The sequence below is a fragment of the Zingiber officinale genome, chromosome 3A (genome assembly GCF_018446385.1).
Source record: "Zingiber officinale cultivar Zhangliang chromosome 3A, Zo_v1.1, whole genome shotgun sequence".
In the NCBI taxonomy this organism is placed as follows: Eukaryota; Viridiplantae; Streptophyta; class Magnoliopsida; order Zingiberales; family Zingiberaceae; genus Zingiber; species Zingiber officinale.
Window position 1 is genome coordinate 1,713,125 of NC_055990.1, and position 27,328 is coordinate 1,740,452.

Here is a 27,328-nt window from a genome sequence, read left to right on the forward strand (position 1 = left end):
GTTGCCAATGTAGCTTAGTAAAGAAACTAAATTGAAAGCCAAATCATATGGAGATTCCTAAGTGTAAGCTTTTTTGCCCATTTGAGATGTTTTTATACATGTTTACTTACAATTTGTATGCTAAATTGCACAAAGTAAACTTTGAACAAGTTAGGAACAAGCTTTTTCGAATCAAGCTGCAAGTCGAGTAGACACGAGAGATCTGGGATAGAGCATTAGTTATTTGAAGCTTGCAACTGCGGGTTTAATGGCATCAGATGTGTTGCCAAACAAAAAACATGATAATGGTATCAATATCGTGTTTAAGGTGGACCCCTTTGACGGGGGTTAAAATTTACGAGGTCGGGTGACGTGAAAGTCAAGGTCAAGGTCAAGGGATGGACAACATCATTTAGAACAAGAGTAAGTTTGACCGAACCTCCATGCTAGGCAGACCGCGAGTGTTAAACCAAGGGTATGTCCGATCAGATCCTCCGGTCAGGACAACCTCAAAATCTGAGTTCATAATCAACAATGAAGTATGTAGTCAAGCACCTATTATCCCGACTGAGTGCTCCTGCCGATCAGATGTAGGATCCGATTGGACATACTAGACACTTGGTCAAGTATAATTTGAGTAAAGAGTAAAGAAGTTGAGTGACAATTGTGTCACTAACCAAGCACTTAAACATGAACCGAGAACTCCTCAGGAGTCACAGTTGGTCGGATTATATCGATGATGTGATTAGTTGGTCAAAGTAACTTATGACAAGTCCCACAACCTAATAAATTAATATGTTTGTTTTTGACCTTTTGCGCCACAAAGGACAAGGGATATTCTACAAGCAAATCGCACTTTAGAAATTTTCAGTTTGTCCAATCATAAAGATTTGCGGGTTCATTTTAGGAAAGATATTAAAATCACTTTATGACCTGTCTTTTTTTAAAGTGTTTCGTAATTCAATGTTATAAAAGAGGAGCTAGATAATTGAACAAGGATCGATTCCTGTTAAAATCGGCATAAAATACCTCCAACATAATGGCCTACTCACTTTTCTAATTTACTTCTCTATAGATATCTATGAGATCAGCCGTGCGGGCGCCAGCCGATATTTTGCATAAGGTTACCGAAATTTTAATGTTGCACAAGTTTGAAGTAAAAAATCAGTGAAGTTTCCATTTTCTAAAAGATTATATATTCAATCCTACATAAGGAAAGGATTTGACCTGGAAACTTTGAAGACAGCATTGCTAGTGTCTTCTTCTGATATTTCACATAAGTTGGCTACGTCGTCAAATAAAATAACAAATAATTCCACCATGATTTGCCGCAAATGCTACGTAAACAAGCTAGATAAATAGAAATACTTTAGTGGAAGGGATCAAAACAGAGAAAAAAGAGGGAATTTTCTGGCCTTTAAACTATAAACACTCACCAACTATAAACACTTTAGTGTCTGGAATGCAACCATGCCCACAGATGCTGAGCAACAGCATAAGGACCAGATCACGACCATCTCCATCTTCATTGGCATTGGCATTCTTTTCTTGGTCGCTGTCTGCATCATCTGCAGCAAGCGCCACCACCACATCGCCATCCCACTCGTCATCCCCCACCGGAATCACCAGCACCATCACGGTACACCGCTACCTTCGCATGCTGGACTCAGCAAGGTAGAGATCGCCCTCATCCCCACCTTCACCTACAAAAGCCCCACCACTGCCATGAATTCCTTGGGCTCACCAGCAGTGGTTCCGAACTGTGCAGTGTGTCTGAGCCCTGTGGCGGAGGGGGAGATGGTGAGGCAGTTGCTGGTCTGCAATCATTTGTTTCATGTTGAGTGTGTGGATTTGTGGTTGTTCTCAAACCCAACGTGCCCGCTTTGCCGAACGAATGTGAAAGCCCTAGCGGTGGATTTGACAGAGATGGCAGAGGATCCATCACCTTCGCCGGTGCTCATCCAGAACTCACCAAGTTTAGCTGTTTGAGTTGCTAAGATTGTCTGCTAGTCCAAGATTAGTTGCCAATGTAGCGAAGTAAAGAAACTAAATTGAAAGCCAAATCATATGGAGACTCGCAAGTATTCCGAAGTGCAAGTTTTTGCCCTTTTGAAATGTTTTTATTTATGTTTACTTACATTTTGTATGCTAAATTGCACAAACTAAACTTTGAACAAGATAGGAACAAGCTCTTTAGAATCGAGTTGCAAACAAATGGTATCTTCGTTTAAATTCTTAGCTATTGACTCACAGTGCAGGCCTGACATGAACTTGAAGAGATCCACATCGAAAATGTTTGCCGCGCAAATTAATATCTGGGACAGACTTCTACTTGTATAATCCAAATTGAGCACCTATCAAGAGCTAACAAATATCAAGAGCATAACAGTTCTTTATATGTTGCAGATTTAATGTACAAGTATCTATATGGTTCTATCATAAAGACATCTAGCTGGGTGCTGACCGTCTCCCAAAAGTTCATAAACGAACTATTTTATATGACATAGATGCTATCTTTAAGCAAAGTTAGATCAAATTGTGCACCAAAACATCTTTAAAAACATGTACAAAAGAAGCCATCACTTTGTTCAGGTATGAGGTATATGATCTGTCAGATTAACTTAGAATCGCATAATCAAACGTCTAAAAAGTTGCAAAACTACTAAACCATATAGATAGTAATAACCGTAAATGGATAAAATGAGGCAATTGGATTGGAAGCTTCGTCTCTGCGAGTATTTAAGCAGCTGATGTCACTGATTTTTCAAACCTTTCCTTCAAAAGTTTGATCTCTACTTGAAGTTCCATGATCCGCCTGCACAGAGTCAGAAGTGATGAGGCAGAACGTTCAAGCTTAAGCATCCATTCCTTCTCAAAACTATTAACTATGTTCATTGTGGCACAACGAAGTTCGTTCTGTTTCCCCAAACGTCGCCTCTCCAACTCATTTGTGCTGAGAACCAAACCACCAGAACCGATAACATCCTTGTAGAGAGGCTCTTCGCCCTGTGGGTACTTCTTTCTATATTCTGTAAAAGCTCTACGTGATTCATTCAATGCCCTCCTACAACCAATCATCAAGTTACCTAACAAATAGATCTCTTGCTCATAACGACAAGCCTCCATGCGCCACTTCTGTTGCTCCTCCACCCTTGTCTTCTCCAAGGACTGAATGACCCTATCCTTCTGCTGAAGAATCTCATTCAAATACTGCAACTGTAACTGGGTATTGATGCATGCTTTCTTTTTTTCTGCAGAAAGCAGTATAGCTTTTCCCGCATACAATTGGGTTTGCTCCATGATAGAATCAAATCCTGATGGGGGACTCTCCCAAACTGTGCTGCTCCTCGGCCTTTTTTGTTGATAACTCTGCTCCCTTGCCTGTGTTTCTTCATCCTCCTCATCTTCTTCTTCGTCGTCTATCTCACAAATCTTTCTTTTTCCATTATCAGCAGAAAAATAAGCTCTATCATTCTCATGGTCTAGAGGCATGGTCTTATGCCCATCACTCATCATCAAAAATACGCCATCTTGATCCACAACCAGGTCAGTTGATGTTAGCCTATCAAATGAACCCATCCTATCCAAGAAATCATATTTTCCTGAGAACTCTTCGCCAAAGTCCTCTTCTTTCCAACCATCCCCATCTCCAATACATAGATTCTCAAACTCCATATTTCTCGTCCCATGTGAATTGCAAAGCTTCAAACAATGTTCTGTACCTCCATTGTTTTCCACCTCTATATGCTGCTTCTTTCCCTCCTTGAACTGTTCAAAGCTATCTGCCATATCAGAATCACCTCCCAGTTCTGAAGATAACACAGGCACACACTTCTCTTCAATGGAAACACCAAAATCATCTGAGCTTCTAGCCCTTGAAGCAGCATACTCAGTGGCATCTTCGGCATCATCGTCTTCTTCCATTTCTACATCCGTGGAGTTCTCAACTTCACACTCAACCTCAGGAGTAGGCTCAATCTTACATTCAGATTCCAAAAACAATCTCGGCTGTTGGTATTTTATCAAGCACTGGAGGTGCGAGGCATAGTGGTAAACCCCTGAGTTGGGGACGTCGAGCAATTCCTTCTCCACAAACATCCACAACAACCCAGCCCAGTCGACCTTGTGCAGCAGCCCTTCCTTCACCATCCGGTGCGCTGTAACAACCTCAGTGGGCCATATGCATGCATCATCCTGGAATTGGAAAAGCAAGAAGACCGACATGAAGTCCACAACGGCGGAAATCGAGTCCTCCCTGGAGAACAAATCGTGGATGTTGTCCTCAGCGCGAGGCTCAGGGCAGCCAGACTTATCCTTCGTGACGGGGAGCATCAGAGCGCGCGCGAGGTCCGGACGGCTGATCGAGACGCGTAGGTCACCGACGAAGCTGCGGCGTTTTGTGGGTTCATAGTTGGCGATGAGGGGTACGAGCAGGTCGGAACGGATGCCGCGGTCCAATGGGAGACGAGCAAAGTCCCAGAGGCCGAGGGCGCGGAAGAGGGTCTCGTGGGCCGCGATATTGAGGGTGGCTAGCGCGTCATCAGGGGAGAAAGGAACTGGGCGGAAAGAGGCGGTGCGTAGCGCCAACTTCTGCTTGGCGGAAGGAGGCTTTTTGTGATTGAAGGAGGAATCGCGGCGGAGCTCCGGCGATCGGGGAGGTGGTGCTGGTGGCTCCTCACGGAGATCGGGGATGACGACGTCGGGGGTTGGGGAAACGGTTGCGTCTTCTTCTGAGGCGGCTTCAGGATCACGCCTTGCTTCCGCCGCCGCCGCCGCCGCCGCCGCGGGCGTAAGCGGTGGAGGCGGGCGTGAGTTATCGTGGGGCGAAGAGGGAAGGTCAAGAGGGAGATGTGGGAGGAGCATGGGGTTGGTCGGCTAAGATCGGGCATCCGCCATTGAAGAAGAAGACGAGGGCGAGGGTTTGAGAGCTGCCTTCTGCGTTTTCGTCGTTTCGCATCACATATCTTTTCCTTTTATAGAAAATCTTTACAAGCAATTTTTAATTATATCTGATAAAAAGACGTTTTGGAGTATTTTTCTTTTATTCCTAAAAAGTTGTTTGATCGAGACCCTTCTTTACTAATAAGAAAAAATTGAGAAGCATTTTTTTTAAAAAAAAAAATAATTAAGGAAACATGACATTAATTCTATAAAAATTGTATAGCTAATTTTGATGCTTAATTATAAATACAAAAAAAAATAACATTGCAAATCTGTTGTAAAAGATATTAAAAATTTTGAAGTATAATGAAACTAATTTGTGATAAAATTTAGTATAAAAAAGTTTAGAAAATTAAGATTTATGATGTTGTTTATAAGGATTATATAATTTATTATGACTTACTTAATATAATTGAATCCTGATTTAGGAATAATACTTTGTAAATTTTTAATGAGTATTAAAATACTAGCTAAATTTATCACTAACATGCTAAAAATCTAAAAAATGATTGAGTTCTAAAAATGGTAAAAGAATCTACAAAAAAAATTATGACGTGTTATAGTTATTTGAGACTCGTTTATAAATATTAGCTAAAAATCAAAAGAACAACCTTCATCATCATCATTATTATTATTTTTTAAATATCAAAATAATACTTCATCTTATTTTTTATTCCAAAAATATAGCAATTTTGACTAAAAGTATTATAATGTAAAATAAAATTAATCTTACTTAATCAAAATCATTGCACATAGAATATTGATATATAAAACATTCTTTTCTTAGTCAAAATTGTTCTAATTTAATATAAATTAATTAGGAAGAATCTCTGATGTTCAAATCAAGCATGTGATTCAAATTTGGTACGCAATTTAAATTAATTAGGAAGTAAAATAATGTCAAATTGACACGATTAAGCCTGCGTTTAGTTGGTAAATGGAGCATCATGAATCATTTGATAAGAAGAGAATCATCCAAATTATGGGATATAATAAGGTTTCAAGGAGGCCTGAGGAGAGAAGAAGCTGAGGGAAGGAGAGTAGACCTGATGTGCTAGTTGATCAAGTATTGTAATGTATTGGTTAACCAAACTGACTTGTGACAACCACTAATATTTGGAAGAACTGGATTAGGGCTCGCAATTGATGACAATATCCTTCAGACCATACACTTTCAAAATCACACAATTCCAAAAGCTATACGAAATTTAAACCACACAGGCCGATGTAGCACTCGCGATGTTAAATTGCAAAGAACAGGGTAGAAATATCTCACAAAAGCTTCTTCGTCCAAAAGGATTATGACCAGACTATGACCACCCGAAGACAAAGTCGAGCAGATATACAAGTCCCAATGAGAAGGGGTAGAGCAAGAACGCGACAAAGCAAGTCCACAGAGCAAAGGTCGTCCGGAAACTGGCGAAGAGGCCCATCACCACACAGACAATCAAAATGATCAAAACTTCAGCAGAGAAGTCCCATGTTAGGCCTCTAAAGTAAACTAGAGCCAAGAAGACAGCCAAGCAAAGTGTGTTGTTCATAGTCACTCCTCCATAGATCTGTACAAAAAAATTTTGGGTTATAAGTTGCAAACTAACAAAAGGAGAAGCGAGATAATTTGAGTCAGGAAACAAACCTCTGAGAAAGTGAGTGAAGAAGTTCTTTGCTTTTTTCGGCGGGCAAAAATGATTGAAGAGACAGCCTCACTGGAGTTGGTAGCCAAAGGCATGGCAATGAACGATATGAAGAATGAAGGTATGCTTGTAGCGAGAGAGAAGTTGTCGACAGCATCCACGAGTGGGTCAGCAAAAATTGCAGCAAGAAGAGTTCCAAGGAGCAAGAGTAAGATGGCTTTGAAAATTGTCAAACCGGGTTTATCAACGCTTTCTACAACTTCATCACTCTGATCAATCAATGTGTCGTGATCCTCCCTTGTTTTCTGCATAAATTATAAAGTTATATTTCATCATCCGGTTCGCATAGTATTATTGTAAGTTAAGGTAGCTTAGGGAACACAAATTTACCGAGTGAAACTCGTCCATGAATTTTTTTGAGTAAGAACTAGTATTTCCAACATAATGTCTGGCCTCGGTAAGCCATTTTGAGATTCCCACAACAAACTCTTGTTCTTCGATTGTTGAATTTCGTGACGTATCAAAATCATCCATGATTTTTTTAACAGCATCATCCATATCCAAATTTATTTCATCAATTTGGAGACCTATGATCAGAGCTCTTAACTCAGCATGTGATAGTGATCCATCTGAATTCTCATCTAGTTTATGGAACAACCTGTAAACCAACAGACTAACTAAAAACCAGTAAACATCTTACAATTAGTCAGTAAGATATAGATACCTACATTTTAAGAACATCTGGGTCAGGTGTTCCCTCCTTATCCATGAGTCGTCCGAGGGCTTGCATCTGAGCATGTCTTAGAATTCCTGATATTACATGCTTGTGCTTTGCATAAGCTAATCTTCTCCTCTGAATCCAAGGTTGAAATATCTGATTCATGATACAGAAAAAAAAAAAAAAAGAATCAAAGGTCAGTTTCTCAGATGGTAACTGAAATCATTATGGAAAGAAAAATCAATTATTATAACTGAAATCATTATGGAAAGAAAAATGTTACCTGATAGACACAATATGAAACCAAGAGCGCAACTGCAACAATAAGAGAAATCAAAACAGCTAGACGCTGTCCAGAGGGAAAATTGAAAACTCGTGGCAGTTGCACTAACACAAATGGGATGATAGATATTGCCATGATTCTTGCTGCATAGCTTGTTTGAATATCAGTGGAAACACCAGAACCTTAAAATATACAAAAAGGACAATCACCCAGCAGATTCGATAATAAACAAATTGTTGAAAGTTAATGCCCATATGATGATTAACCATTTTTTTACATGAATTCAATATTAAATTAGGACAGTTTATAACAGCAAATTTATAATGTTAGTAAGGATGAGCAGCAAATCATGCTGGTCTAGCCGATCGATCTAGTTGACCTTGTTCATAAGTTAGGGAAGTGAAGAAACTGAAGACAGATAAGAGTCACATGCAAGGATAGACTAGCTCAACTTTTGCAATGTTAGAATGGGTTCCTAATCATGTCTTGCAAATGCCTGATAATGCAACTGTACATTTAACAATTAGAAGTTGCCTTAACTTTGTTATACCCTAAGTTATGTTTCATGTACTAGAAAGGATGGGAAGGAAGTCATGCTGGTCTAGCTGGTGAGTTTAGTTGACCTTGTTCATAAGTTACAAGTTCCAATCTTTGAAACATTTGAAATGTTTGAAGGTTTTATCACTACATTGAAAGGTTACAGAAGAAACAAGAAAACAAGGTTACAAAAATGGTAGACATACTAAAAGCTTTAGTTAATGCCATCAACTCTAAATTTCTGAAAGTTTAATACAATTGAGTAATATAATATTTAACAAACTAGATTATTTCAGCTTCGGGAAAAACAAGGAAATTGAGGCCGTTCAGAATAATGACATTCTTTAGTTATTAAACTCTACTCACCAAATAGACTGAATAGATGTGTATCTTGTGAATCAATTGAGGTTAAATTCTCTGAAAGATCAGTCTTTCCCACAATAATACAAGATCCCCATAGTACTGTAAGCAGCATCACAGTCGATCCAGCAAGTAAACCCATTCCAATCAACACCTGATTTTGAGCAGTTTCTTTACTCCCAGATAGCCCAGATACTGGAGAAAATTATTAAATTTATGGTTAGAATAGGCATCAAAATAACTAATAGAAATGCTAAAAAAAACTTTGTTCTGTTCAATTCTGTAAACTGAATTATACAATTTCTTAGGATAAATCATAAATAATTGCTTGCTTACCTAAGAGATGTAAAATCAATTTAACACAAGGTGATATGAGTGTAATTTATTCACATTCCCAATTCAAAACAACTAACATATCTATTACCACAATATGCTTCGTCACCTAATCACAAGAATGTGTAGAACTATGGGCAACTAAGCAACCCCTCTAATGTATATTATAAGTTGAGAATAAATAGAAGGATTCTCACGCATTCTTCCAAAAAGAATTAGATATTACTAAAAGAATAGATGAAATAATGAAAATTTGATTTTCAAATGAAACCATCTGTCAATTGAATTTTCTTTACTTTGCATTACTTTTTTCTACAAAACGAAATTGAGGAAGTGATTAACAATACCCACCGGAACAATACAAAAAAAAAAATTGGAAGTTTTCAACGGTTTTGTTAGGTGAGCATCGACATAAAAAGGCCCAATTGGCTTGTTACCTACTGAGATGCTACCAGTTGACTTGGATATTTGTAGTTTTAGATCATCAAAAATATTTTGTTATTTGTTCGGAAGCGTCCAAAATTCAAATTCAAAGGCATGTGATACAGAACGGCGACCCTTTCAGTTGTGGAATAAACTAAAATGAGGTCCAATCCGGATCATACGGCCCTAAATGCGCAAGAGACGAGTCAAAGCACGTCAGCAGTACGTCAGCTGTTAAAAATAAAATAAAACAAAACGAAAACGACGTCCTCCTCCTTCTATCAAATTTGCCGGGCCTTCATCTTCTTTCCTGTCCTTCCGCATCCTCCATAAAATAAACCCCCAACCTCACTAAAATCTAAATCTGATCGCATCGATAAACTCGAAGAACAAAACCAAGACCGACGACTCCATTAATATATCTAAAAAAACAATCAGAAGCCAATTTCTCACAACAAATTTCACAAACTCCAAAATACAACACAAATGTCATTAGATGATAGATCTGATGCGACCAACCAATCCTTATCATGTATAAAGAAAGAAAGCTCAATTCCCTTTTCCAGAGAAAAGGAAACAAGAATTTTCACTACATGCGATGCGAAGAGATAAGACATACCTAATATTAGCATTGCGTCAGGGAGAGCCCCAAGAATCGGAAGGAAAAGCCCCCCGACAATACCCGGGCCCATGATTTCGAGGAGGAGCTCGCTCCCGGAGGAGAGGTACGTCGCCGCCTTGTACATCAGGAACCCGTACACAACGATGAGGAACATGTTCCCCACCACCGTGGTGGTGCAGGGGAGGAACCCGTACGTCTGCTCGCACTGCTCCCCGGAGAAAAGACGCGCGATCTCCGGACGGCGGAGGGAGGGAAGGATCAGGGTTCGGCCATCCGAGTAAGAGCGGGACGTGATACCGTCCGAGATCGGCAGATCGGCGTCCGCCTCGTCAGCCGGCGCCGAGATGGAGCGGCTGACGGCGAGGAGGGGGGAGAGACCGAGGAGCAGGAAGAGGAGGAGCTGAGGCGACCGCATCGGGTCCTGCTGCCACTGAATCGACGCCGAGGAAGAGGAGGAGGAGGAGGAAAAGTGGAAGGAGAGTTAACGCCTCGCTGTGCCCTTTTATAGTGGTAATTCGAGCCAGGACAGATCTTTCCATTTTATCCTATTCAAGGGGAACTTTCCAGAAAAGCCCACGATATTTATTATATTTATTGTCCCATTTGTTTCCTTATAATTTATGGGAGCGCAGTTTGGTGCGTGTTGGGTTGATAGGCCACTTGGCAATTTGACAAACACATCCACGCTTTCCCGCATACTCGTCTGGGACGCTGGTTTAACGCGGCTAGGAGGAAAAATGCGTATGCCGACTAGATCGGTTAGAGATGTGGATCAAGTCAGACGGTTTGCGACCTGACCAAACTAAACCTAGGCTAAGTTGCGCCCGACATGGCCTGATTGATTTAAATATTCCTCGGGTGGAGCCAGGTAGGGACAGCTCGACCCACAGGCTGAACCAGACACGGCCTGCTCCTGGGCCATGCCAAGCATGGCAAAAATCCTGTCTTTAGCATTTCTACAAACACACAGAGGGCATGTGAGCTTCATTTCAAAAGATACCTCTGGTACCTGTAATCGCACGAGCTCCTGTGCTTATTTTCGCTTACCTTGCAACCAGGGTCATATGCACAAGCTTATAGATAACAAATTATGCAGGAACACACGAGATGAAGGTTTCAAAGCATACCGATGTATGAATGCTTGCAAGCCGCTCTTATGCGTATCGTGTACAATGTATTTTGTAGCTATGAGTGAAATGGGCAATTGAAGTGTCAGCTATGAGTGAAATGGGCGATTGAAGTGTCGACCCTTTGAATTGGAAATAGAACTGCATGTACTCCGAGCACGATGAAAACAAGTGAGTGATAATATTCCTCACTTTACTGTGCAAATTTAGCTCTGGTCTTCTATCATGGTTGATTCGGTTGCACCGACACTTGGATTATATCCAGAATATGTTTGCATCAAAACGATTCCAGCAGCTTGAATTTCTTGGCATGCTTCTCTGCTCATTCCAAGCCGCTTCTATGGGCCCTCTACATGAATCCTAGCAAAGACGGCTGAAATAACAAGCATCAAAATTTCGTGGAAGAGCACACGTATTATGCACTAAAAGTGTAGTTTATAGAGTAAGCAGCAATATCGACAACCAATCACCCTTTACGGTCCATCCTCTGGTCCGCAAAGTCCCCGCCTGCACTTGTAGGAGCCATTAGTAATAAGTAGCCTCAGGAAAAAAAGTACTGGTTAGCACCATCAACTTGTTAAAATGTAATGATGCTTCAACTTGCTAAAGATCCGTAATTTAGCCTTAACAGTCAAGATTATAAATAAACAAGATCCATTAAGGAGAAATAATCACATAATAATTCTGTAAATAAATGTACAGTGCAGTAGCGTGAGAGCCAATCATTATTAAAAAAAATAGTCAAAGAATAGGAGTAAATGGAAGTACATAGTTTGATTGTTTTCAGCATAAAATATGACATATTTATCATAATTTCACTAAATTTCTGAAGAGTACACGACATGTTCAATATAGCTTAGATAGTTATTCAGTATTTGTGCATTTGCTAACCAAATTTCCACCATGACTTGAATCAACATAATTATAACAGAAGCATGGAGTAATTGTAATTGTTAATAAGAAATCAGTGCTATGGAAGTAGCATTACAAATTTAGAGGCTTAGAGTAAATAGATTATCGAGATTACCTCCTTGATTAACTGCAATCTGAGTGAGCACCAATGGGACCGATGGATAACACACTGTAACAGCATCTTGATTCAATTAATTGCATCAAAGAAGGTTTGCATTCCCAAAAATTTGCTTTCTGCAGTACTGATATTGCAGTGTTGCATCTTGCAAGTTGATCTCTTGTTTTCTTTTTCTTGTGAATAGTCTATTGGTTATTATGTGAAGATGTCAACTTCACGATAGCAATTCCAATAGTGTATATATCAGTTCTTCGGAAGGTCAGAGCTTATGTTTTTACAAGTTTCATCTTGCCCCTTCTTCTTGATAGTTTCTTATCTCTAATCCCATCATAAAGAAGTTCATATGCATAATAAGTAATGTGACCCTTCTTCAGAAGTTCCTCCACCAGGATCTTTGGCGCTGCTATCTCCCTCTTATCAGTACTGAGTATGGTATGGACGACCTCTGGAACTACACCTTTGCTGACCATAGTGTAAATGAGACCAACAGCTTCATAAGCCCTGTGTTTTACAGAAAGGCAGTTTATGACCTGTCCAAATGTTGCCATTGTTGGAACAAATCCTTTATTAAGCATGTCAGTAAGATATTTGTAAGCAAAGTCAATATTTCCAGTCTTGCAAAATCCATTGACTAGAACACGATAAGTATATCCATTTGGCAGCAACCCTTTGCTTATCATCTCATTAAAAATTTTCACAGCCATATGAATATTCAGCTTCTCAGAAAATGCACCAATCATAATGTTATATGTATCAGTTGTTGGAAAGAACCGGTCCTCCAATTTTTTGAAGAGGTCATAGGCTCCATCAAGATCACTGTTCCTGCAGAATCCATGAATCAATGTGCTAAAACTGATGGTGTCTGGAGTTAATCCTTCATTTACCATCTTCACAAGCAATTCAGATGCTTCTTGTATTTTATTGGCCTTGCAAAGGTTTTCTATGAGTATATTGTATGTGATTACATTTGGACGACATCCTCTCTTTCCCATCCCTGAGAAAGTTTCAATTACATCAGTGGTTTTCCCAGCTTTGCAAAGGCCATTCAGAACAGAATTATATGTGATAACATCTGGTACAAGACCATGGGTCCACATTCTGTCAACAATTTCCAAAGCTTGATCCAGCTTCAGTTGCTTGCAATAGCCATCAATTAATGTGTTGAAAGTAAAAACATCAGGAAGGTAGCGTTTTGCTATAGCATCATTGAGAACAATACAAGCATAAGAAACATTCCCCATCTTGCATAAGCCATTTATGATAATGTTATATGTACATATATCGGGATTGAAACCATTTTCTATCATCTCATCATTCATGACATCCAATGCTTGCAATATAAGGCCTTGTTGAGAAAGCCCTTTGATTAGTGAATTATATATCTCAGTATTAGGCTTCAACCCCTTTCTTTGAGACTCATCAAACAATTCAAATGCTCTGTCTGTCTCGCCTTCCTCACAGAGTCCATTAATCAAAGAGCAGTAAGTTACATGGTCAGGAACAAACCCCTTGAACTCTGCATCTTTAAGAAGATTGCATGCATCATGAACCTGACCTAATTTGCAGTATCCATTAATAATGGTATTATATGTAAAATCATTTGGAATGCAACCTTCATTTGTCATCTTATGAAGATAGTGCACTGCTTCAACTAATTTAGAATGTTTGCATAAACCAGAGATAAGTGTATTATAGGAGACCACATCTGGAGCCAAATCATCACCAATATGATGGAACAAGGAAATAGCATCAGATACCTTGCTGTCTTTGCACAATCCTTGAATCAGTATATTGTATGTGAACAGGTTCAGAGATGTGCCCCTCTTCAAAATCTTGGCAACAAGCTTGTAGCTCTCAACAACTTCGCCTTTTTGACAAAGAACATTGATAAGCTTGTTAAATGTAAGTATATCAGGATATAGTTTTCTGCTGAGCATTTCATCAAACAGATTGCAGGCCTCACAGTGACAGTTCTCCTCGTAGAGACCAGAAACAACAGTGCAATATGCAACTGCATTGGCAGGGCATCCTCTATGCGACAGATTCCTCAAAAGCCTTAAAGCTACATGCGGTCTCTGCGTTCTACAAAATGACTTTATCCTAATTGTAAAAGTGTAGATGTCAGGAACAATTCCTTTATCAAGCATCCTTAGGTACACTTTATGTGCTTGATCATAGTGCATGAATTCGACCAAGATGTTCATAATAGTATTGTAGGATACAACAGTCAGCTCACAACCATAGAAATCCATCCTCTCAAATGTATTGACCGCATCCTGGACCATGCCTCTTTTACCATAGCACTTCATGGAGCTAACATATACGCCTTCAAGCAATGAATTATCAAGGTTAATCCTCATTTCGGAGATAATATCCTCCATGGCCTTAAACTTGCCATGAGATCCAAGCTTGTCCACCATACACTTATAGGTGAAGAGATTATGCTTGAAGCCATCATCTCTTGCTGCAGAATTGAACATCTCAAGAGCACGGAGTGGATCCTTTTGGTACTTGATTACAGCAACTACATGTTTTGGGAGCAAGGTGCGAAGGCTCATCAGAAACTACCGATATCAGTTGCTACCAGTTCCAGACACATATATGCTCATTCTTCAACTTAAATGGAAATCACAGAGATCTGAGTTGCATGGACAGCAAAGGTGAGTACTCAAATATCAGTACCTTGGAAGAATCTCGAAATTCCTATTCTAATTTGAGAATTGCAAAATCATAAAGGAAAAAATTTGTATTTCTCGATCAGGGGAAAAGTAGATACTAGAAATTACATTCATGGCATATTTGGTTCATCGACTAGAATTGAGGAGTAAATAATTCCTCTTATATTCGGTTTGCAGGACTAGGTATAGATCAGTAATAAGGAATAGCTCCAAAAGACTAAAAAAACCCTAAATTTATATCACACTGACACAAGTGTTGATCTAATTCATTGAGATCACATAGCACCACGAGACATTGAAGGGTATACTAAAAAATCGCATAGTACCAAAAAGTTGAAGTCTTTGTTCTCCTCAGATTTGATTTCATTTGATTTCGTAGCTAGGACAAAAGAAAATAAAAAACTAAGCATCCAACTCAAACGTCGATCAAACGAACTAAACAGTAAAGCACGAAACCATCATCTACTTGCCCAGGAACTTACTTCTGAAATAGCAGGAAATCACCACACCAAAGTGCAACAAGAAGAAACGAATAAGAACATGAAGAAGTTTCCCCCGAGCGAGGCAAGTAATGAACACCAAGAGGCGGCGTGCTGGAGGAAGAGAAGGAAACAAAAAGAGCGTAGGGATTGTTAGGATACGCGAAGAGGGTAGAAGGGAGACAGCCACATTGATTAGAGCTCCTCCACTCCACCGTCACTCGAGCTTCACCGCCGTCGGTTTCGCCGCCTCCTCTTCGCTTGTGCAGATGGAACATGGCGAGCGAGGTGAGCCCGTCGGATTATTCATTATAGCAATGATGGAGCCCGTCCATTGTGACCAAGACAGATCCGGTCCGTTGGATGATCCCGATTTTGGGAGCATACTCGAGTTATTTTTATTAAAAAATAAAAATGATTGCTGGTGTTTTATCTTATTTTTTATTTAAAAAATATCCTACAACATTATTATAACTATTTTCATCAAAACTACTATATCATCCATTTTAATCAAAACTAATATAAACAATACGATTTTAAATTCTAAATCATAAACTTTAAAATTATTCTAATTTCATTGATTAAAATTATTTTAATTTATTCAAAATTACTCCAATAATAATTTTGATAAAAAATATTATAATGTATCATAATTTTAAATAAAATTAGTATATTATAGTATTGAAGTAATTTAAACCTTGTTAAATAATTTAAATCTAATCTATTTTAACTAATATTAGAATAATTTTAGGATTTTAACTAAAATTACTAAATACTACTATATAATAGTTTTAGAATAACTTCTAGTAATTTATAGTTGATATTTTATATATGTTATTATTATAATAAGTTATAAAATTGATTTTCGGTATAAAATGTTTTATCAGTTGATCCAGGCTTCTTTTAATAATAATTAAGAGAAATGGTTCTTTCTTAGATCTTTTCTCAGATCTTCTGATGTGGACCATGTGGTGAGAGAAAGGCAGGAGCTCCCTCCCATCCTTTATTAAATATCAGGGTCTCAGGGAGCAATATCCTATAAAGGGATTTGATTCCTTATTTTTTAAAAAATTTAAATGTTTTTAAAAATTTTATTTTATTTTTTAAAAATAAAATATTTAAAATAATCAATAGTAGTTTTTATTTAATTAATCGATAATTTTAAAATTAAAATAATTTATTAATTATGATATATTTAATTATTTTGTCAAAAGAGATCAAAAGGACTCACTACTTTCTGAGAATATTTTAGTTTTAACATTACTATAATAACTACAACAAACAAATAGATAGTTAATTAGTATGGGACATAATTACTATTATCCTAAGTAGGGTTGGAAAAATTCCCGAAAATCCCGACCCTTCCCGAATCCCATCCCATTTCCGACCCGAAAATATCCCGACCCGACATTTTCCCGACCCGAAGGTTCGGGATTTTTCCCGTCCCGATCACTATCGGGAAAGGGATCGGGAATTATTTTTCTCCCGACGGAAATCCCGTCCCGACCCGATTATATTATAATATTATTTTTTATATTAAAAATATTATTTTTTATATTAAAAATATTATTTTTTATATTATTTTTTTTATATTTTAAGCATCTAACTATTATGTTTATTTTTTTTTCTCTTCATTTTTCTCGTACTTCATCATAATTTTGTTTCTAAATAATTTATTGGCAATGTCTGAAGAAGATAATCAATTAGTTTATTTTAGCATATGAAAACTGATAAAATGATATAAAGAATAATTTTTATGATTTTTTTTTCTGTAAGTTGAATCCAAGCATTTCTAAGACTAAGGTCACCATATCATCAATTCATTATTGATACAATGGTTGACATGACAATTTTTATTTTTGGATTTTCTTGTATTAGGTATAAAGTATAAACTAAGTAGTAGTTTTAGTTTTTTTTATTAGTTTTAATATATTTATGATGTCCTAGGAAGATATTTTAGCTTTTAATGGTTAAGTACCACGAAATCGTTTTAATTTATTTGTATTGTACTAAAAAATTGTTTGAGTCTCTATAGATTTTTTTTTAAAAAAAATATTTTTCGGGATATTCTTACGGGTCCCTACCCGATCCCGAATATTCGGGATCCCGAACATTCGGGTCCCGACACTTTTCGGGTACGGGATCGGGAGAAAAAAAAAATTCCCAAGTCTTATCGGGACGGGTATTGGGTAAGGGGGTTACGGGACAGGTCCCGACCCTATCCCACCCCTAATCCTAAGGTTCGAATGTCCGTAAAGTCAGAAAAAAAAAATCCTTCACATATTCTTCCACCTTTTACTACCATACAATATAAAAAAAATTAATTCTTTTAATAAAAATTATTATACATAAAATATTGTTATACAAAAATATTATTTGATAGTGGGTCAAAATCATTTTAAAATAGTTATAGAAACTACTATAGTCATAAAAGTTACTAAATAACCATTATACATTTATATTTATATTTATATTTATATTTATAGCTAAAGTTTAAATTTTAAATTCTAAATTTTAAAATCTTAATTCCGGAACATTATTATACAAAAATACTTTTGATAAATTTGGTCAATAATTATTTAAATTTTATTAAAAATATTATAAATTTAGAATATAATCCGGAGAATATGAAGAGTGATCATAAGGGCTACGAAAGTTAAATTGGTAGATGAATTATGATAAGGTCAGAGGAGATCAATGATCATCTTTCCTGATTGACCAAACTAGTCGATTTGACATCCTGAATGATCAATCATTCTTCTTGACCGACCTTCCACTCTTTCTAGCCGATTTGTCACTCTAGTCGATGTGTCACTCAGGGCGATCCACCACTCTTCTTGGTTGATCTACCACTATGGCTAATCTACCACTCTTTTTGCCCCGACCCCCCACTCTTCTTGGTCGATTCGCTACTTTGGCCGATCCTCCACTCTTGCTAGTCAATCGGTCAATCTTCTTGGTCGATCCGCTAATCATCCAGGCTGACCCACCACTCTGGCTGATCTGCCACTCTTCATGGTCGATCCACCACTCATCTTGGCCGACCTACCACTCTTCCTAACAGATCTGTCACTCTTCTAGGCCGATTCACCACTCTTCTTGGTTGATTCGCTACTTCGATTGATCCACCACTCTTGCTAGCTGATTCCTCACTCTTTTTGGTTGATCCGCCACTCATCCCGGTTAACCCATCACTCTAGCGGATCCATCACTCTTCTTGATCATCCGCCACTCATCCTGGTCAACCCATCACTCTTCTTAACAGATTTGTCACTATTCTAAGCCGATCCGCCACTCTTTCTGCCCGATTTGCTACTCTGGCCAATCCACCACTCTTCTTGGCAGACCCACCACTTATTGTGGTCGATCTGAGTCCTTACAGAGGGTGAGTCCTTAGGATGGTCAATATTCTTTAGCCGAGCTGACCCCATCCAAGAGCGAGGTCAGACTGTATGCTAGAGGGGACTCAACCGACTCATTCTCATAGCGTATTAATGATCCATCAGCTCAACATTCCTCGTTTGACGTTTTGTGTCACGGAGGACAGAGAATATTCTGCATACAACCTGTATATTAAAATCTTCCTATCTGCAAAATGCAGAGATTGCATGTCCATTTTAAGAAAGGTATTAGAGTATCTTTATGATCTATCATTTTCTGAAGGTACTTTGAGATTCGTGCACATATAAACAATGATGCTATAAAAGATATCTCCATATACAGACGTAGGTATGCAATGCTACATAATTTTACATGTTCCTAGCTACTATTCATTTACTTGACTTGATCACTGACTTGAGCATTAGAGGGCGTGCGCTAGGGACCTTTTCCCTATCACGGTTGTTAACACTTCTTGTGACATAAAGGATAATGAGGAGTCTTCATTTGGTCAATATCAGTCATCTTTTCTGGCTAATCTTCTTTTCAACTTTTGGATCAGAGTAGATACTATTAAATAGTTGTTATGTAGTTGTAGAAATGATTAAGCAGTTGCTACATAATTATAAGTAAATCTTAAATCCTAAAATTTAAAATTTTAAATCCTCAATACTATTATCTTAAAATACTATTTATCAAAATTATTTAAATTTCATAAAATTAATTTTTAAATAATTATAAAAATGATTAAGTATTTATTTATAATTGAAAAAACTACTAAATAGTCGCTATAATTTTTTTTTTGGCCCAAAAAATTTTTCTTGAAAATTCGAGAACACACACAAAGAGGAAAAAAAAAAAGCTAGGAAGTACTGGACTCTCCATGTCGAAGATGCAATGATTGCAGCTCCTATGGCTGCCACCATCTATATGGTTGTCTGTTGGCTGGCGCCACCTGCCCTGCACAGTGGGGGCACCAAACAGCCGCATGCAGCATCGGAAGCGCCCTTGATGACTTGGAATTTGGACGTTCCAGCTTCCTCCTCCCCTACAAACGAAACGTGCCTCATGTGTCAGTCCGCACCGTCAACATGCTTTTCACCTCTCAACGTGGTCCATCACCATCCTCATTCCCCTTCTCATTCCCTCACCTAACTCAACACTTTCATCCTCCCTTTACTCACAAAATATCCATCCCTGATTCTCTTCCCTTCCCTTCTATAACGCATGCATTGCTCGATGCAAAAAGCGTGGCATCGTCGTTCCGGTAAAAACTGATGGGCGGGGGCTGATTTGGTACGAGCAGTGCCAGTCGGTTCGCTCAACAAGAATGAAACGGCAGCAACTGAACCGGGCCCAACCAACCAACCATGCGCAGTTGGTGTGCCAATGATGAGGCTTAGCGAAGCTCTTCCTGCAGCCCACTGCCAGTTTATTGATTTTTTTTTTCTTAAGATTTGTCTAAAGCGCAGTTACTGCTTGAGTATTAATTTCTATCTTCGTCCACGGTAGGTAAGTCATCCGATCTCACACAAATTTGAAAAGTGAATATGAATCACAAAAGATGGTCCAACATCACAAGTGTTTCAAACACTAAGCAATCATCGTTGTTTGGAAAACTTGTTCGCCTGTGTACCATCGCATCAAGTCTCAGGGCTTATTTTTAGATTTGTTCTATGATCCTGTCCGAAAAATAGTGAGAGTAGTTGGTTGGGAACATGACTCTAGCTTGACTGGATAGAGATTTCTCGTTGTCCTGTGTAACACAGAGAACGTTAGTGACTGGGCTAGGAAAGAGGTCCCCGGTCTTACATTCTGACATTCAAATTAGTGATTGATTTTTTGAGAAGAATCGTGAAAGAAACGGTTACAATGAGTATGTAAAACTATGTAGGGTCATGTATGTGCTTGTGGATGAAGATCCCTTTTTATAATGTCACTGTTGTGCCTATGTACAAATCTTGAAGCGCTTTCAAAAAAGAGCAAATCACATAGTGACCCTGACACATTTTTTAAAATAAACCTTCAAATCTTTACAATTTGACAGGCTGAAAGTTTCAAAAGTACGATTTACTTCAGAATATTCTCTGTATTAATCCGTTGGATTGCAAGGCCCGCATTAGATTACGTTGACCAACTAATCAAATTATTGATATAATCCGATTGATCCTTACTCCCGAGAGGTAATTGGTCGATGTTTATGAATGCAGTCGACGACCTGACCTTCATTCAGCCTCTTCACTAGAACACAGAATGATCCCATCAAACCATCTACTGTATCCGATCGGATCATATGTCCGATAGACTGGAACGCTTAGTTGGGCTAATTGGCATTTGGTTTTGCAAGAACGACCAAACCTGAGTGTCTCATGTATCTGATTGGACCATGTGTTCGATTGGATCATATGTCCGATCGATCGGAGTACTCAATCGGGCCAATTGACACTGAGCTTCACGCTTTATTATTATTAAGAGATCGAAATTTGAAACTCGACCGGTTCGAGAGTTCGATCAGGCGAACCGATAGCTTCAAGCTTTGCATATGCACAAAGGGGGTCAGCTCTCAAGGCCCGACCGACGGGAAGGTCCGATCGAACAAGCTTCTCGTTTCGGTTAATGATAAACCTTGGTTCCATATGTTAACTACTTTTTAACTTTGATCACTCCGTCAGCCGATTCCTAAACTTTGACCCATCAAAAAGGAAGGCCTATTTTAACCACCTTAGCTTTCTCCATTCTAGAAAAAGTACATACACTAACCCCTAGATATCCCACACGACCAATTCATGATAGCAAAAGACGAATACATTCGTCCCAGCGTCTCCGTCAATCCGTTTCAGAGCCAACACGGAGGAGGTAAACCATGGACGACTACTAATATTTGGAATAGTGACTACCACACGGCCGACCCACAAACCTATATAAAGAGATAAATTAAAAAATCAAATAGATAATCACATTAGAAGATATTTATAGCTTCATAAAAATTGATCCTTACTTTATTCTGTGACTCTATCCTAGGGCGTTGTTTTTAGATTTGTAAGGAATGTGAGATGAGCTCATGACTCATGCGCCGCTCCTTTCCATGTTAAATTAGTCGCTCAGCCGCCGATGGCCCCGGTATGGCAGTAACTTCTCCGGCTTTCCAGTTTTATATATAAATCTATCTCCACTTCGGACTTCGTCTTCGCCCTCGCCCTTGGCGTTGCTCTGCTTAACGACCCAAACCGTCAGTTCTTTCCCACTCCTTCGTTGATTTCCCCTTCCTCGGATTCCTCTCTGTTCCTTGAATTGCGGGATGAGGATTGGCAGGTGGAGCCGAGGTCCGGTCATCGGCCGCGGCTCCTCCGCCGCTGTCTCTATAGCCACCGACATTGCGTCCGGCGACGTCTTCGCCGTCAAGTCCGCTGAGCTCTCGCGCTCCGCCTCCCTGCAGCGGGAGCAGAGGATCCTGTCGTCGCTCGATTCGCCTTACGTCGTCTCTTGCTTTGGGTCCGAAGTGATCTCGGATTCGCCGTCGGGAGGTTGCAGCTACAACCTTTTCTTGGAGTACGCCGTGAGGGGGTCGCTGGCGGACGACGTGGCGAAGCACGGCGGGCGGCTGGATGAGGCGGCGATTCGGTCCGAAACCGGCGACATCCTCCGGGGCTTGGCTTACCTCCACTCCAGCGGCGTCGTCCACTGCGACGTCAAGGGCCACAATGTCCTCGTTGGCTCCGACGGCACCGCCAAGCTCGCCGACCTGGGCTGTGCCCGCCGGATTGGCGAAGAACGCTGTGAAATAAGGGGCACGCCCATGTTCATGGCTCCGGAAGTGGCCCGCGGGGAAGAGCAGGGGCCGCCGGCCGACATGTGGGCCCTCGGCTGCACCGTGATCGAGATGGCCACCGGCCGGGGGCCATGGTCGGACGTCTCCGACCTCGCCGCGGCGCTTCACCGGATCGCCTTCTCGCCGGAAGTGCCGGAGCCGCCCAGCTGGCTCTCCCGCGAGGGGAAAGACTTCTTGAGCAAGTGCTTGGTGAGGGATCCCAGAAAGCGGTGGACTGCGGAGCAGCTCCTGGAGCACGAGTTCGTGAGCTCCTCACCGAAATCCAGCGCCGAGCAGCGGTGGGAGTCCCCAAAGAGCGTTCTCGACCAGACACTCTGGGAATCGCTGCTGGAAACCGACGAGTGCCAGTCGCCCGATGATCCATCGAAGAGAATGGAGCAGTTAATCGGCGTCGGCATCCCCCGCTGGAGATGGGACGACGACTGGGCGACAATCAGAAGCAACAACGGCGCCGTCGCCGCCCAATCCAATTCTCTGAAGAATTCACATTAGCGACCGACATCGATGATGCATATACTGTTTTTGCGATAATATATTTAATTGTTCCAGTTCCAAGGAAACAACACGAAGAAAAATCCAAATTGAGATTTTATCAATTTGGGGAAAGGTAAAGGCGGGCAGTGGCTGGATGGTTAGGCATAAAGCGAGGAGGAGGAGTCAGATGTTGGCAATGGTTGCTTCGTCGTTTTGAGTCTGAGCTGGGACGGTGGCCACTTTGCTGGCAGTGGAGATTTGCAATTCCACTGAGCAAGGTAAAGAATCTGAATCGGAGGGAGGTGGGGGATCTGATCACAGGACAAAAATCTGTCTGGCTGGAATAAATGTGGAGGCGTTGAAGATCTTCTGAATCCGAAAATGTGGCTGCAGGAACATATTTTCAATGCGTCAATCCATGTAGATCTGCAGACTGGCCAGCAAGGGTTCCATCATGGAAGGGCTTTACAACCAGCGGTCCAAACTGCTTGCTTGGGACTAGAGGCTAGAGCTATTGTTAAAGCTAGAACCAGTACAGTGGTCGAATATTTTTATACGTGGTCTCTTTCCCAACAGCTGGTCATTTTACAAGGACACCTTGTGAACCAGTTGGATAGTGAATAAATATTCTGATTAGTCTTTCAATACAACTTGTCAATTCTAAAGTCAAACAACGTATATAATTTGAGATCAATTACAAATCAACTATACAAAAATAAATTGGAATTCTATTAGTGTTTTGCAACTTCTCTCTTAATTATTCTTTTTCCATCTTACAGGAACTTTTTCAAACGTCCACCGACTTCTTTCACATAAAAAAAAAAGTTATATTGGGACGCATATAAAAAATATAAATATCTAGTTGGCATTTAAGCATCATCAAATCCAATGTCAAAAATCAACAAAGTGCAAGACTATAAAGCATAACAATTTCTATTTATCAAATTAAACAGATACATCACTTGCATCAAAACAAGCAACACACAAATATAGTTGAGTATTTACTTCATCGAAGCAGTCACTCGTTTAATTCATGATCTAATCAACAACTGCATTGCACAAATTAATTTTATAATGACTTAAAATTGTGATCCCTTCTGACTTATGTCTTACACTTCAATTCTACCTAAACTTATCATCCACAATTGACACATCAGTTATGTTAGGCCAACCTAACTTTCAAACAAATTGTTCAGGTCACTAAAGGCCATTTTGGGCCTACCAAAAGGCTTTCCTAGGTTGACACATCCTGGGCCCAACCTACCAAAACACTTTGGTTGATCTAACCCTTCATCATCTCAAAGGTTAGGGCTTCCAATCGAGGGTATCCAAGTCCCAGGTCACCTTAGTACTAGGATGAAGAACCCTAGATAACAATGCCTACCTAGAAGCCAAATCTCTAAGATTATAATATTCAACATATAATCTTTGGGTTCTCCAAGTTTGATGGTTATCCACAAGTTCAAAGCTACTCGTGGCTCCATTAAGTCTATCATCTAAGATAGACCGCTTCAATCTTTAAAACACATCTTGCACTCTTGGTGCACATGATCAAACATGGGTTAGAACATAGAGATTTTGTGGCACCCAAAAAACCTTGAAGATCCAATTCCAGAAAACCCAACATGTTTCTTTGGGCATCTAGGTCTAAAAATGCTTAATGCAAATAGCTTTAAACGCACAACACTTAGATAAATGCATGCAAAATGAATGAGAATGAACGTAACATGGCATCAAGAGAATTAACAAAATGTCAGTAGATCTAGGAATAATTGAAATAAAGAAGATTTTAGTGATAGAAACTGTTACACAGCCTCCATGATATTCAAAAATCACCTAGGCAGTTGCTGGAAATCAACAATGAAGAGGTGACAAAAAAGAGAGGAGAAAATGACAAACTGGGTCGGTTGAAACCCAAGGTTTCTTATATAATCTCTTCACCTCCTATCATAAATGATTCCAATTGACTGGGCAGAAATCGAATCAACTTTTAGTCGACTAGATAGTATCAAGTTGACTGCTAATTCAACTGCTCATGGCTAATGTAGTGTTTGGATGAAGACCAAGAAGTAATTGAAATATCCTGTATAAAGTCATCTAACATTCAGTTTATTCGACATTTCATTGCATCAATTTAATGAGTTACAAGAATGGAATTGGAATGATGATAACAATAAATAGGACTCTCCTTAAGATATTGTAAATAGAGAAATTTTTTAATACAAAAATGTTCCCTTCTTGATCTTCACACATGCAAAAGAGTAATTTGAGCAAGGCATGATTAAAACACAGAAAAAGAGAGAGTATAACAAGAACAACCGACCTAGGTGTGTACCATATTTGTTGGTCGCATTCCGAGCTCACTGACATTTAAAACTTGTAGCACTTGATAATATAGTAAGCAATCAATTAATCCAAGGAAATTTTCCTTCTCTTAATTTCTTTTGCATCAGTATTCTCTGTGTGCTCCAAAATATTTACGTGCTTACCTCTAAGGTAATTTATCAACTTCTTGAATTTGTCCTGTGCATCCACATCACTTTCAGACTCTACCTCATCAGCAATTTCAACGATTTCCTCGACTTGTGATTGAGCTTCACTGCCTTGTTTTTTTTCTTCAACATTGCTCGGCCTTGAGGAACACTCAATTTTAGCACAAGTCTCCATTGAATCATAGAGTGGCAATGCTAACGAATTGGTTGCCTTTAGATGAAGAGACCTCACATTCTTCCACTTCTTTGGCACATTCAGAACGACTCCCTCGATGGCAGCCATCACATTGTCGATCAAATCATCCCTTCCCTGGGAAGCCCGCCCCACCTTGATCTCGCTACTTGTGGTCGGGACGAGATGGAACTTGGTCGAACCGCATGCCTGCTGGAGATCCTCCGGCCACGAAGGGATGGAAAGATCGAGCGGCACGGGAGTTCTGTGGTTCCCCTTCTTCTTCTTACTGAAGAAAGGATCGCCGAGGAGGGAAGGTAGGAGGGGAATGAGGCGGCGGTCGGCCAGGAAAAGGTCGTGGGAGGCGGCGAGGGAGCGACGAGCCTCGGGGGTGCGACAGCGAGAGCGGATCTCAGAGAGGGTAAGGACATCGGACAAGGGGAGGGCGAGGTGACGGACCGCGTCGCGGGCGGCGGAGGGAGCGAGGGAGGACCTGGGGCGGTCGTCGACGAGGAGGCAGCAGGAGGAGTAAAGGCGATGGGGGAGGGGTACACGGAAGTTGTTGGGGCGGACGCCGCGAGGAGCCTTCTTGGTGGTGAGGACCAGGTGGAGAAAGTCATCGCCGGGATGGCGCCGGAGCCACTTGAGGAGAGCGTCCACCGCTCGGGCGACGACGTCCCGCTTCGCCCTGGAGGTCGATGAGGACGGCGGCAGCATCTTCTCGTAATCGCTAAAACCCTAGCGACTGCGGGTTCATTGATATAATAAGTAAACTTAATCAAGTGCAATTTGCAAAAGGATGCTTTATTTTATTTTATTGGTCACTTGCCCTAAAAATTATTTTTTTAATGGACAATAATTACATAGAAAGCAAATAATTGCACTAAAATATTTTTGCAACAATAAACAATCTACTAAAAAGTCTTATCAGAAACAAAGCTTAAATTTTAAATATTTATTGATAATAGCTATCAATAAAGTGAAATCGGCAGCACAGAGATAACATTCACATTTTTAGTAAAAAAAATAATAATAATTGTAACCAGCGGAGAAAAACGAGCACAGATCTTTTGAATCATTTTTTATAATTTAATTGATATATCATTTATATTTACGGTTGGATCGTGATCATGATCTGGCTGTAAATTATTACGATCTCTTCTTAGGTTCATCGTCCCCATTAAATTATAGTTTTTGTTCGGAGCGGGAGGCCGGAGGTCGTCCGGAGACCTCCGGTGGTAGATAAGTGGTCAGGTTATTGGGCGTTGAGCGAGGGTATCTTCCGGGTGGCGTCTGGCCGATCGCTTCGAACAAAAACTATAATATAGTGGGGACGGTAAACTCAAGAAGGGATCGCAACTATTTGCGACAGGATCACGCTCATGATCTGACCATAAATACAAATGACACATCCCTTATATCATAAAAAGTGGTCCAATAAATTCTGCCCCTAGAAACTACTGTACAACTACTCTAACACGTTCCAGATTTAATTCGATTAGAATGAAAATTTTATTTTTATATTATAACAGCCCTCCACCAATTACAACATAATTGTAACTAAACAAATTTTAAATTTTAAACATTATTACATTAAAATTCTCTTCCTCCATAAATTATTTAAAATTTATTAAAATCATTTAAAATTGATGAAAATTATTTTAAAGTAATTATATAAACTATTAAATAATTATTACAATCCTACAACGATATTATATTAAATGTCACATGATAAGGGATGTTATGAGCGAATCAGAGATGACGTAGTCAAAGTCAAAAGAAGATGATAGTTAAAATGATGTGATAGTCAGTGTGTCACTCTCCATAGGACTTCATTGT

At 39.7% G+C, this 27,328-nt stretch overlaps 6 protein-coding genes across 8 annotated transcripts; 2 read left to right on the forward strand and 4 right to left on the reverse strand.

Annotated features, from left to right (window-relative positions):
* Positions 1-1,129: 1,129 nt before the first annotated feature.
* On the reverse strand, positions 1,130-4,945 carry LOC122050969. The gene is made up of 2 exons (XM_042611850.1): positions 1,416-4,945; positions 1,130-1,329 (listed from the first exon to the last, which is right to left on the reverse strand). Exon 1 carries the CDS (start codon positions 4,840-4,842, stop codon positions 2,719-2,721), a length of 2,124 nt encoding a protein of 707 aa, XP_042467784.1. The 5' UTR covers positions 4,843-4,945; the 3' UTR covers positions 1,130-1,329; positions 1,416-2,718.
* On the forward strand, positions 1,450-1,968 carry LOC122053449 (RING-H2 finger protein ATL70-like). Its single transcript, XM_042615500.1, has one exon. It carries the CDS (start codon positions 1,450-1,452, stop codon positions 1,966-1,968), a length of 519 nt encoding a protein of 172 aa, XP_042471434.1.
* Positions 4,946-5,972: 1,027 nt separating the features above from the next.
* Positions 5,973-10,315, reverse strand: LOC122050970 (sodium/calcium exchanger NCL1-like). Its single transcript, XM_042611851.1, has 7 exons — positions 9,828-10,315; positions 8,459-8,647; positions 7,556-7,737; positions 7,283-7,428; positions 6,945-7,212; positions 6,557-6,859; positions 5,973-6,479 (listed from the first exon to the last, which is right to left on the reverse strand). The coding sequence occupies exons 1-7, from the start codon at positions 10,243-10,245 to the stop codon at positions 6,231-6,233; spliced, it is 1,755 nt and encodes a 584-aa protein (XP_042467785.1). The 5' UTR covers positions 10,246-10,315; the 3' UTR covers positions 5,973-6,230.
* A 623-nt stretch (positions 10,316-10,938) lies between these two features.
* On the reverse strand, positions 10,939-15,423 carry LOC122050971 (putative pentatricopeptide repeat-containing protein At1g74580). 3 transcript variants are annotated; one of them, XR_006131286.1, is made up of 3 exons: positions 15,148-15,423; positions 11,985-14,625; positions 10,939-11,330 (listed from the first exon to the last, which is right to left on the reverse strand). XR_006131286.1 is itself a non-coding variant. In XM_042611852.1 (2 exons), the coding sequence occupies exon 2, from the start codon at positions 14,543-14,545 to the stop codon at positions 12,254-12,256; it is 2,292 nt and encodes a 763-aa protein (XP_042467786.1). In that variant the 5' UTR covers positions 14,546-14,625; positions 15,148-15,423; the 3' UTR covers positions 10,939-12,253. The 3 variants fall into 3 exon arrangements, 1 of the variants encoding a protein (XP_042467786.1); XR_006131285.1 differs by having other exon boundaries at positions 10,939-11,464; XM_042611852.1 differs by having other exon boundaries at positions 10,939-14,625.
* A 6,397-nt stretch (positions 15,424-21,820) lies between these two features.
* Positions 21,821-23,335, forward strand: LOC122053450 (mitogen-activated protein kinase kinase kinase 17-like). Its single transcript, XM_042615501.1, has one exon. The coding sequence runs from the start codon at positions 21,821-21,823 to the stop codon at positions 22,841-22,843; it is 1,023 nt and encodes a 340-aa protein (XP_042471435.1). The 3' UTR covers positions 22,844-23,335.
* Positions 23,336-24,915: 1,580 nt separating this feature from the next.
* Positions 24,916-26,269, reverse strand: LOC122050972 (putative ribosome biogenesis protein C8F11.04). The gene has a single exon (XM_042611853.1). The coding sequence runs from the start codon at positions 26,204-26,206 to the stop codon at positions 25,235-25,237; it is 972 nt and encodes a 323-aa protein (XP_042467787.1). The 5' UTR covers positions 26,207-26,269; the 3' UTR covers positions 24,916-25,234.
* Between the last annotated feature and the right edge of the window lie 1,059 nt (positions 26,270-27,328).

Excerpts from the sequence above, each read along its gene's own strand:
- LOC122053449 (XM_042615500.1), top strand. The coding sequence starts at position 1,450 with ATGCCCACAGATGCTGAGCAACAGCATAAGGACCAGATCACGACCATC.
- LOC122050969 (XM_042611850.1), bottom strand. The coding sequence starts at position 4,842 with ATGCTCCTCCCACATCTCCCTCTTGACCTTCCCTCTTCGCCCCACGAT.
- LOC122050970 (XM_042611851.1), bottom strand. The coding sequence starts at position 10,245 with ATGCGGTCGCCTCAGCTCCTCCTCTTCCTGCTCCTCGGTCTCTCCCCC. Across the intron at positions 7,429-7,555 it reads TTTCATATTGTGTCTATCAG|ATATTTCAACCTTGGATTCA; the intron begins GTAACATTTTTC and ends ATCATGAATCAG. Across the intron at positions 6,480-6,556 it reads CTTCACTCACTTTCTCAGAG|ATCTATGGAGGAGTGACTAT; the intron begins GTTTGTTTCCTG and ends TTTTTTGTACAG.
- LOC122050971 (XM_042611852.1), bottom strand. The coding sequence starts at position 14,545 with ATGAGCCTTCGCACCTTGCTCCCAAAACATGTAGTTGCTGTAATCAAG.
- LOC122053450 (XM_042615501.1), top strand. The coding sequence starts at position 21,821 with ATGAGGATTGGCAGGTGGAGCCGAGGTCCGGTCATCGGCCGCGGCTCC.
- LOC122050972 (XM_042611853.1), bottom strand. The coding sequence starts at position 26,206 with ATGCTGCCGCCGTCCTCATCGACCTCCAGGGCGAAGCGGGACGTCGTC.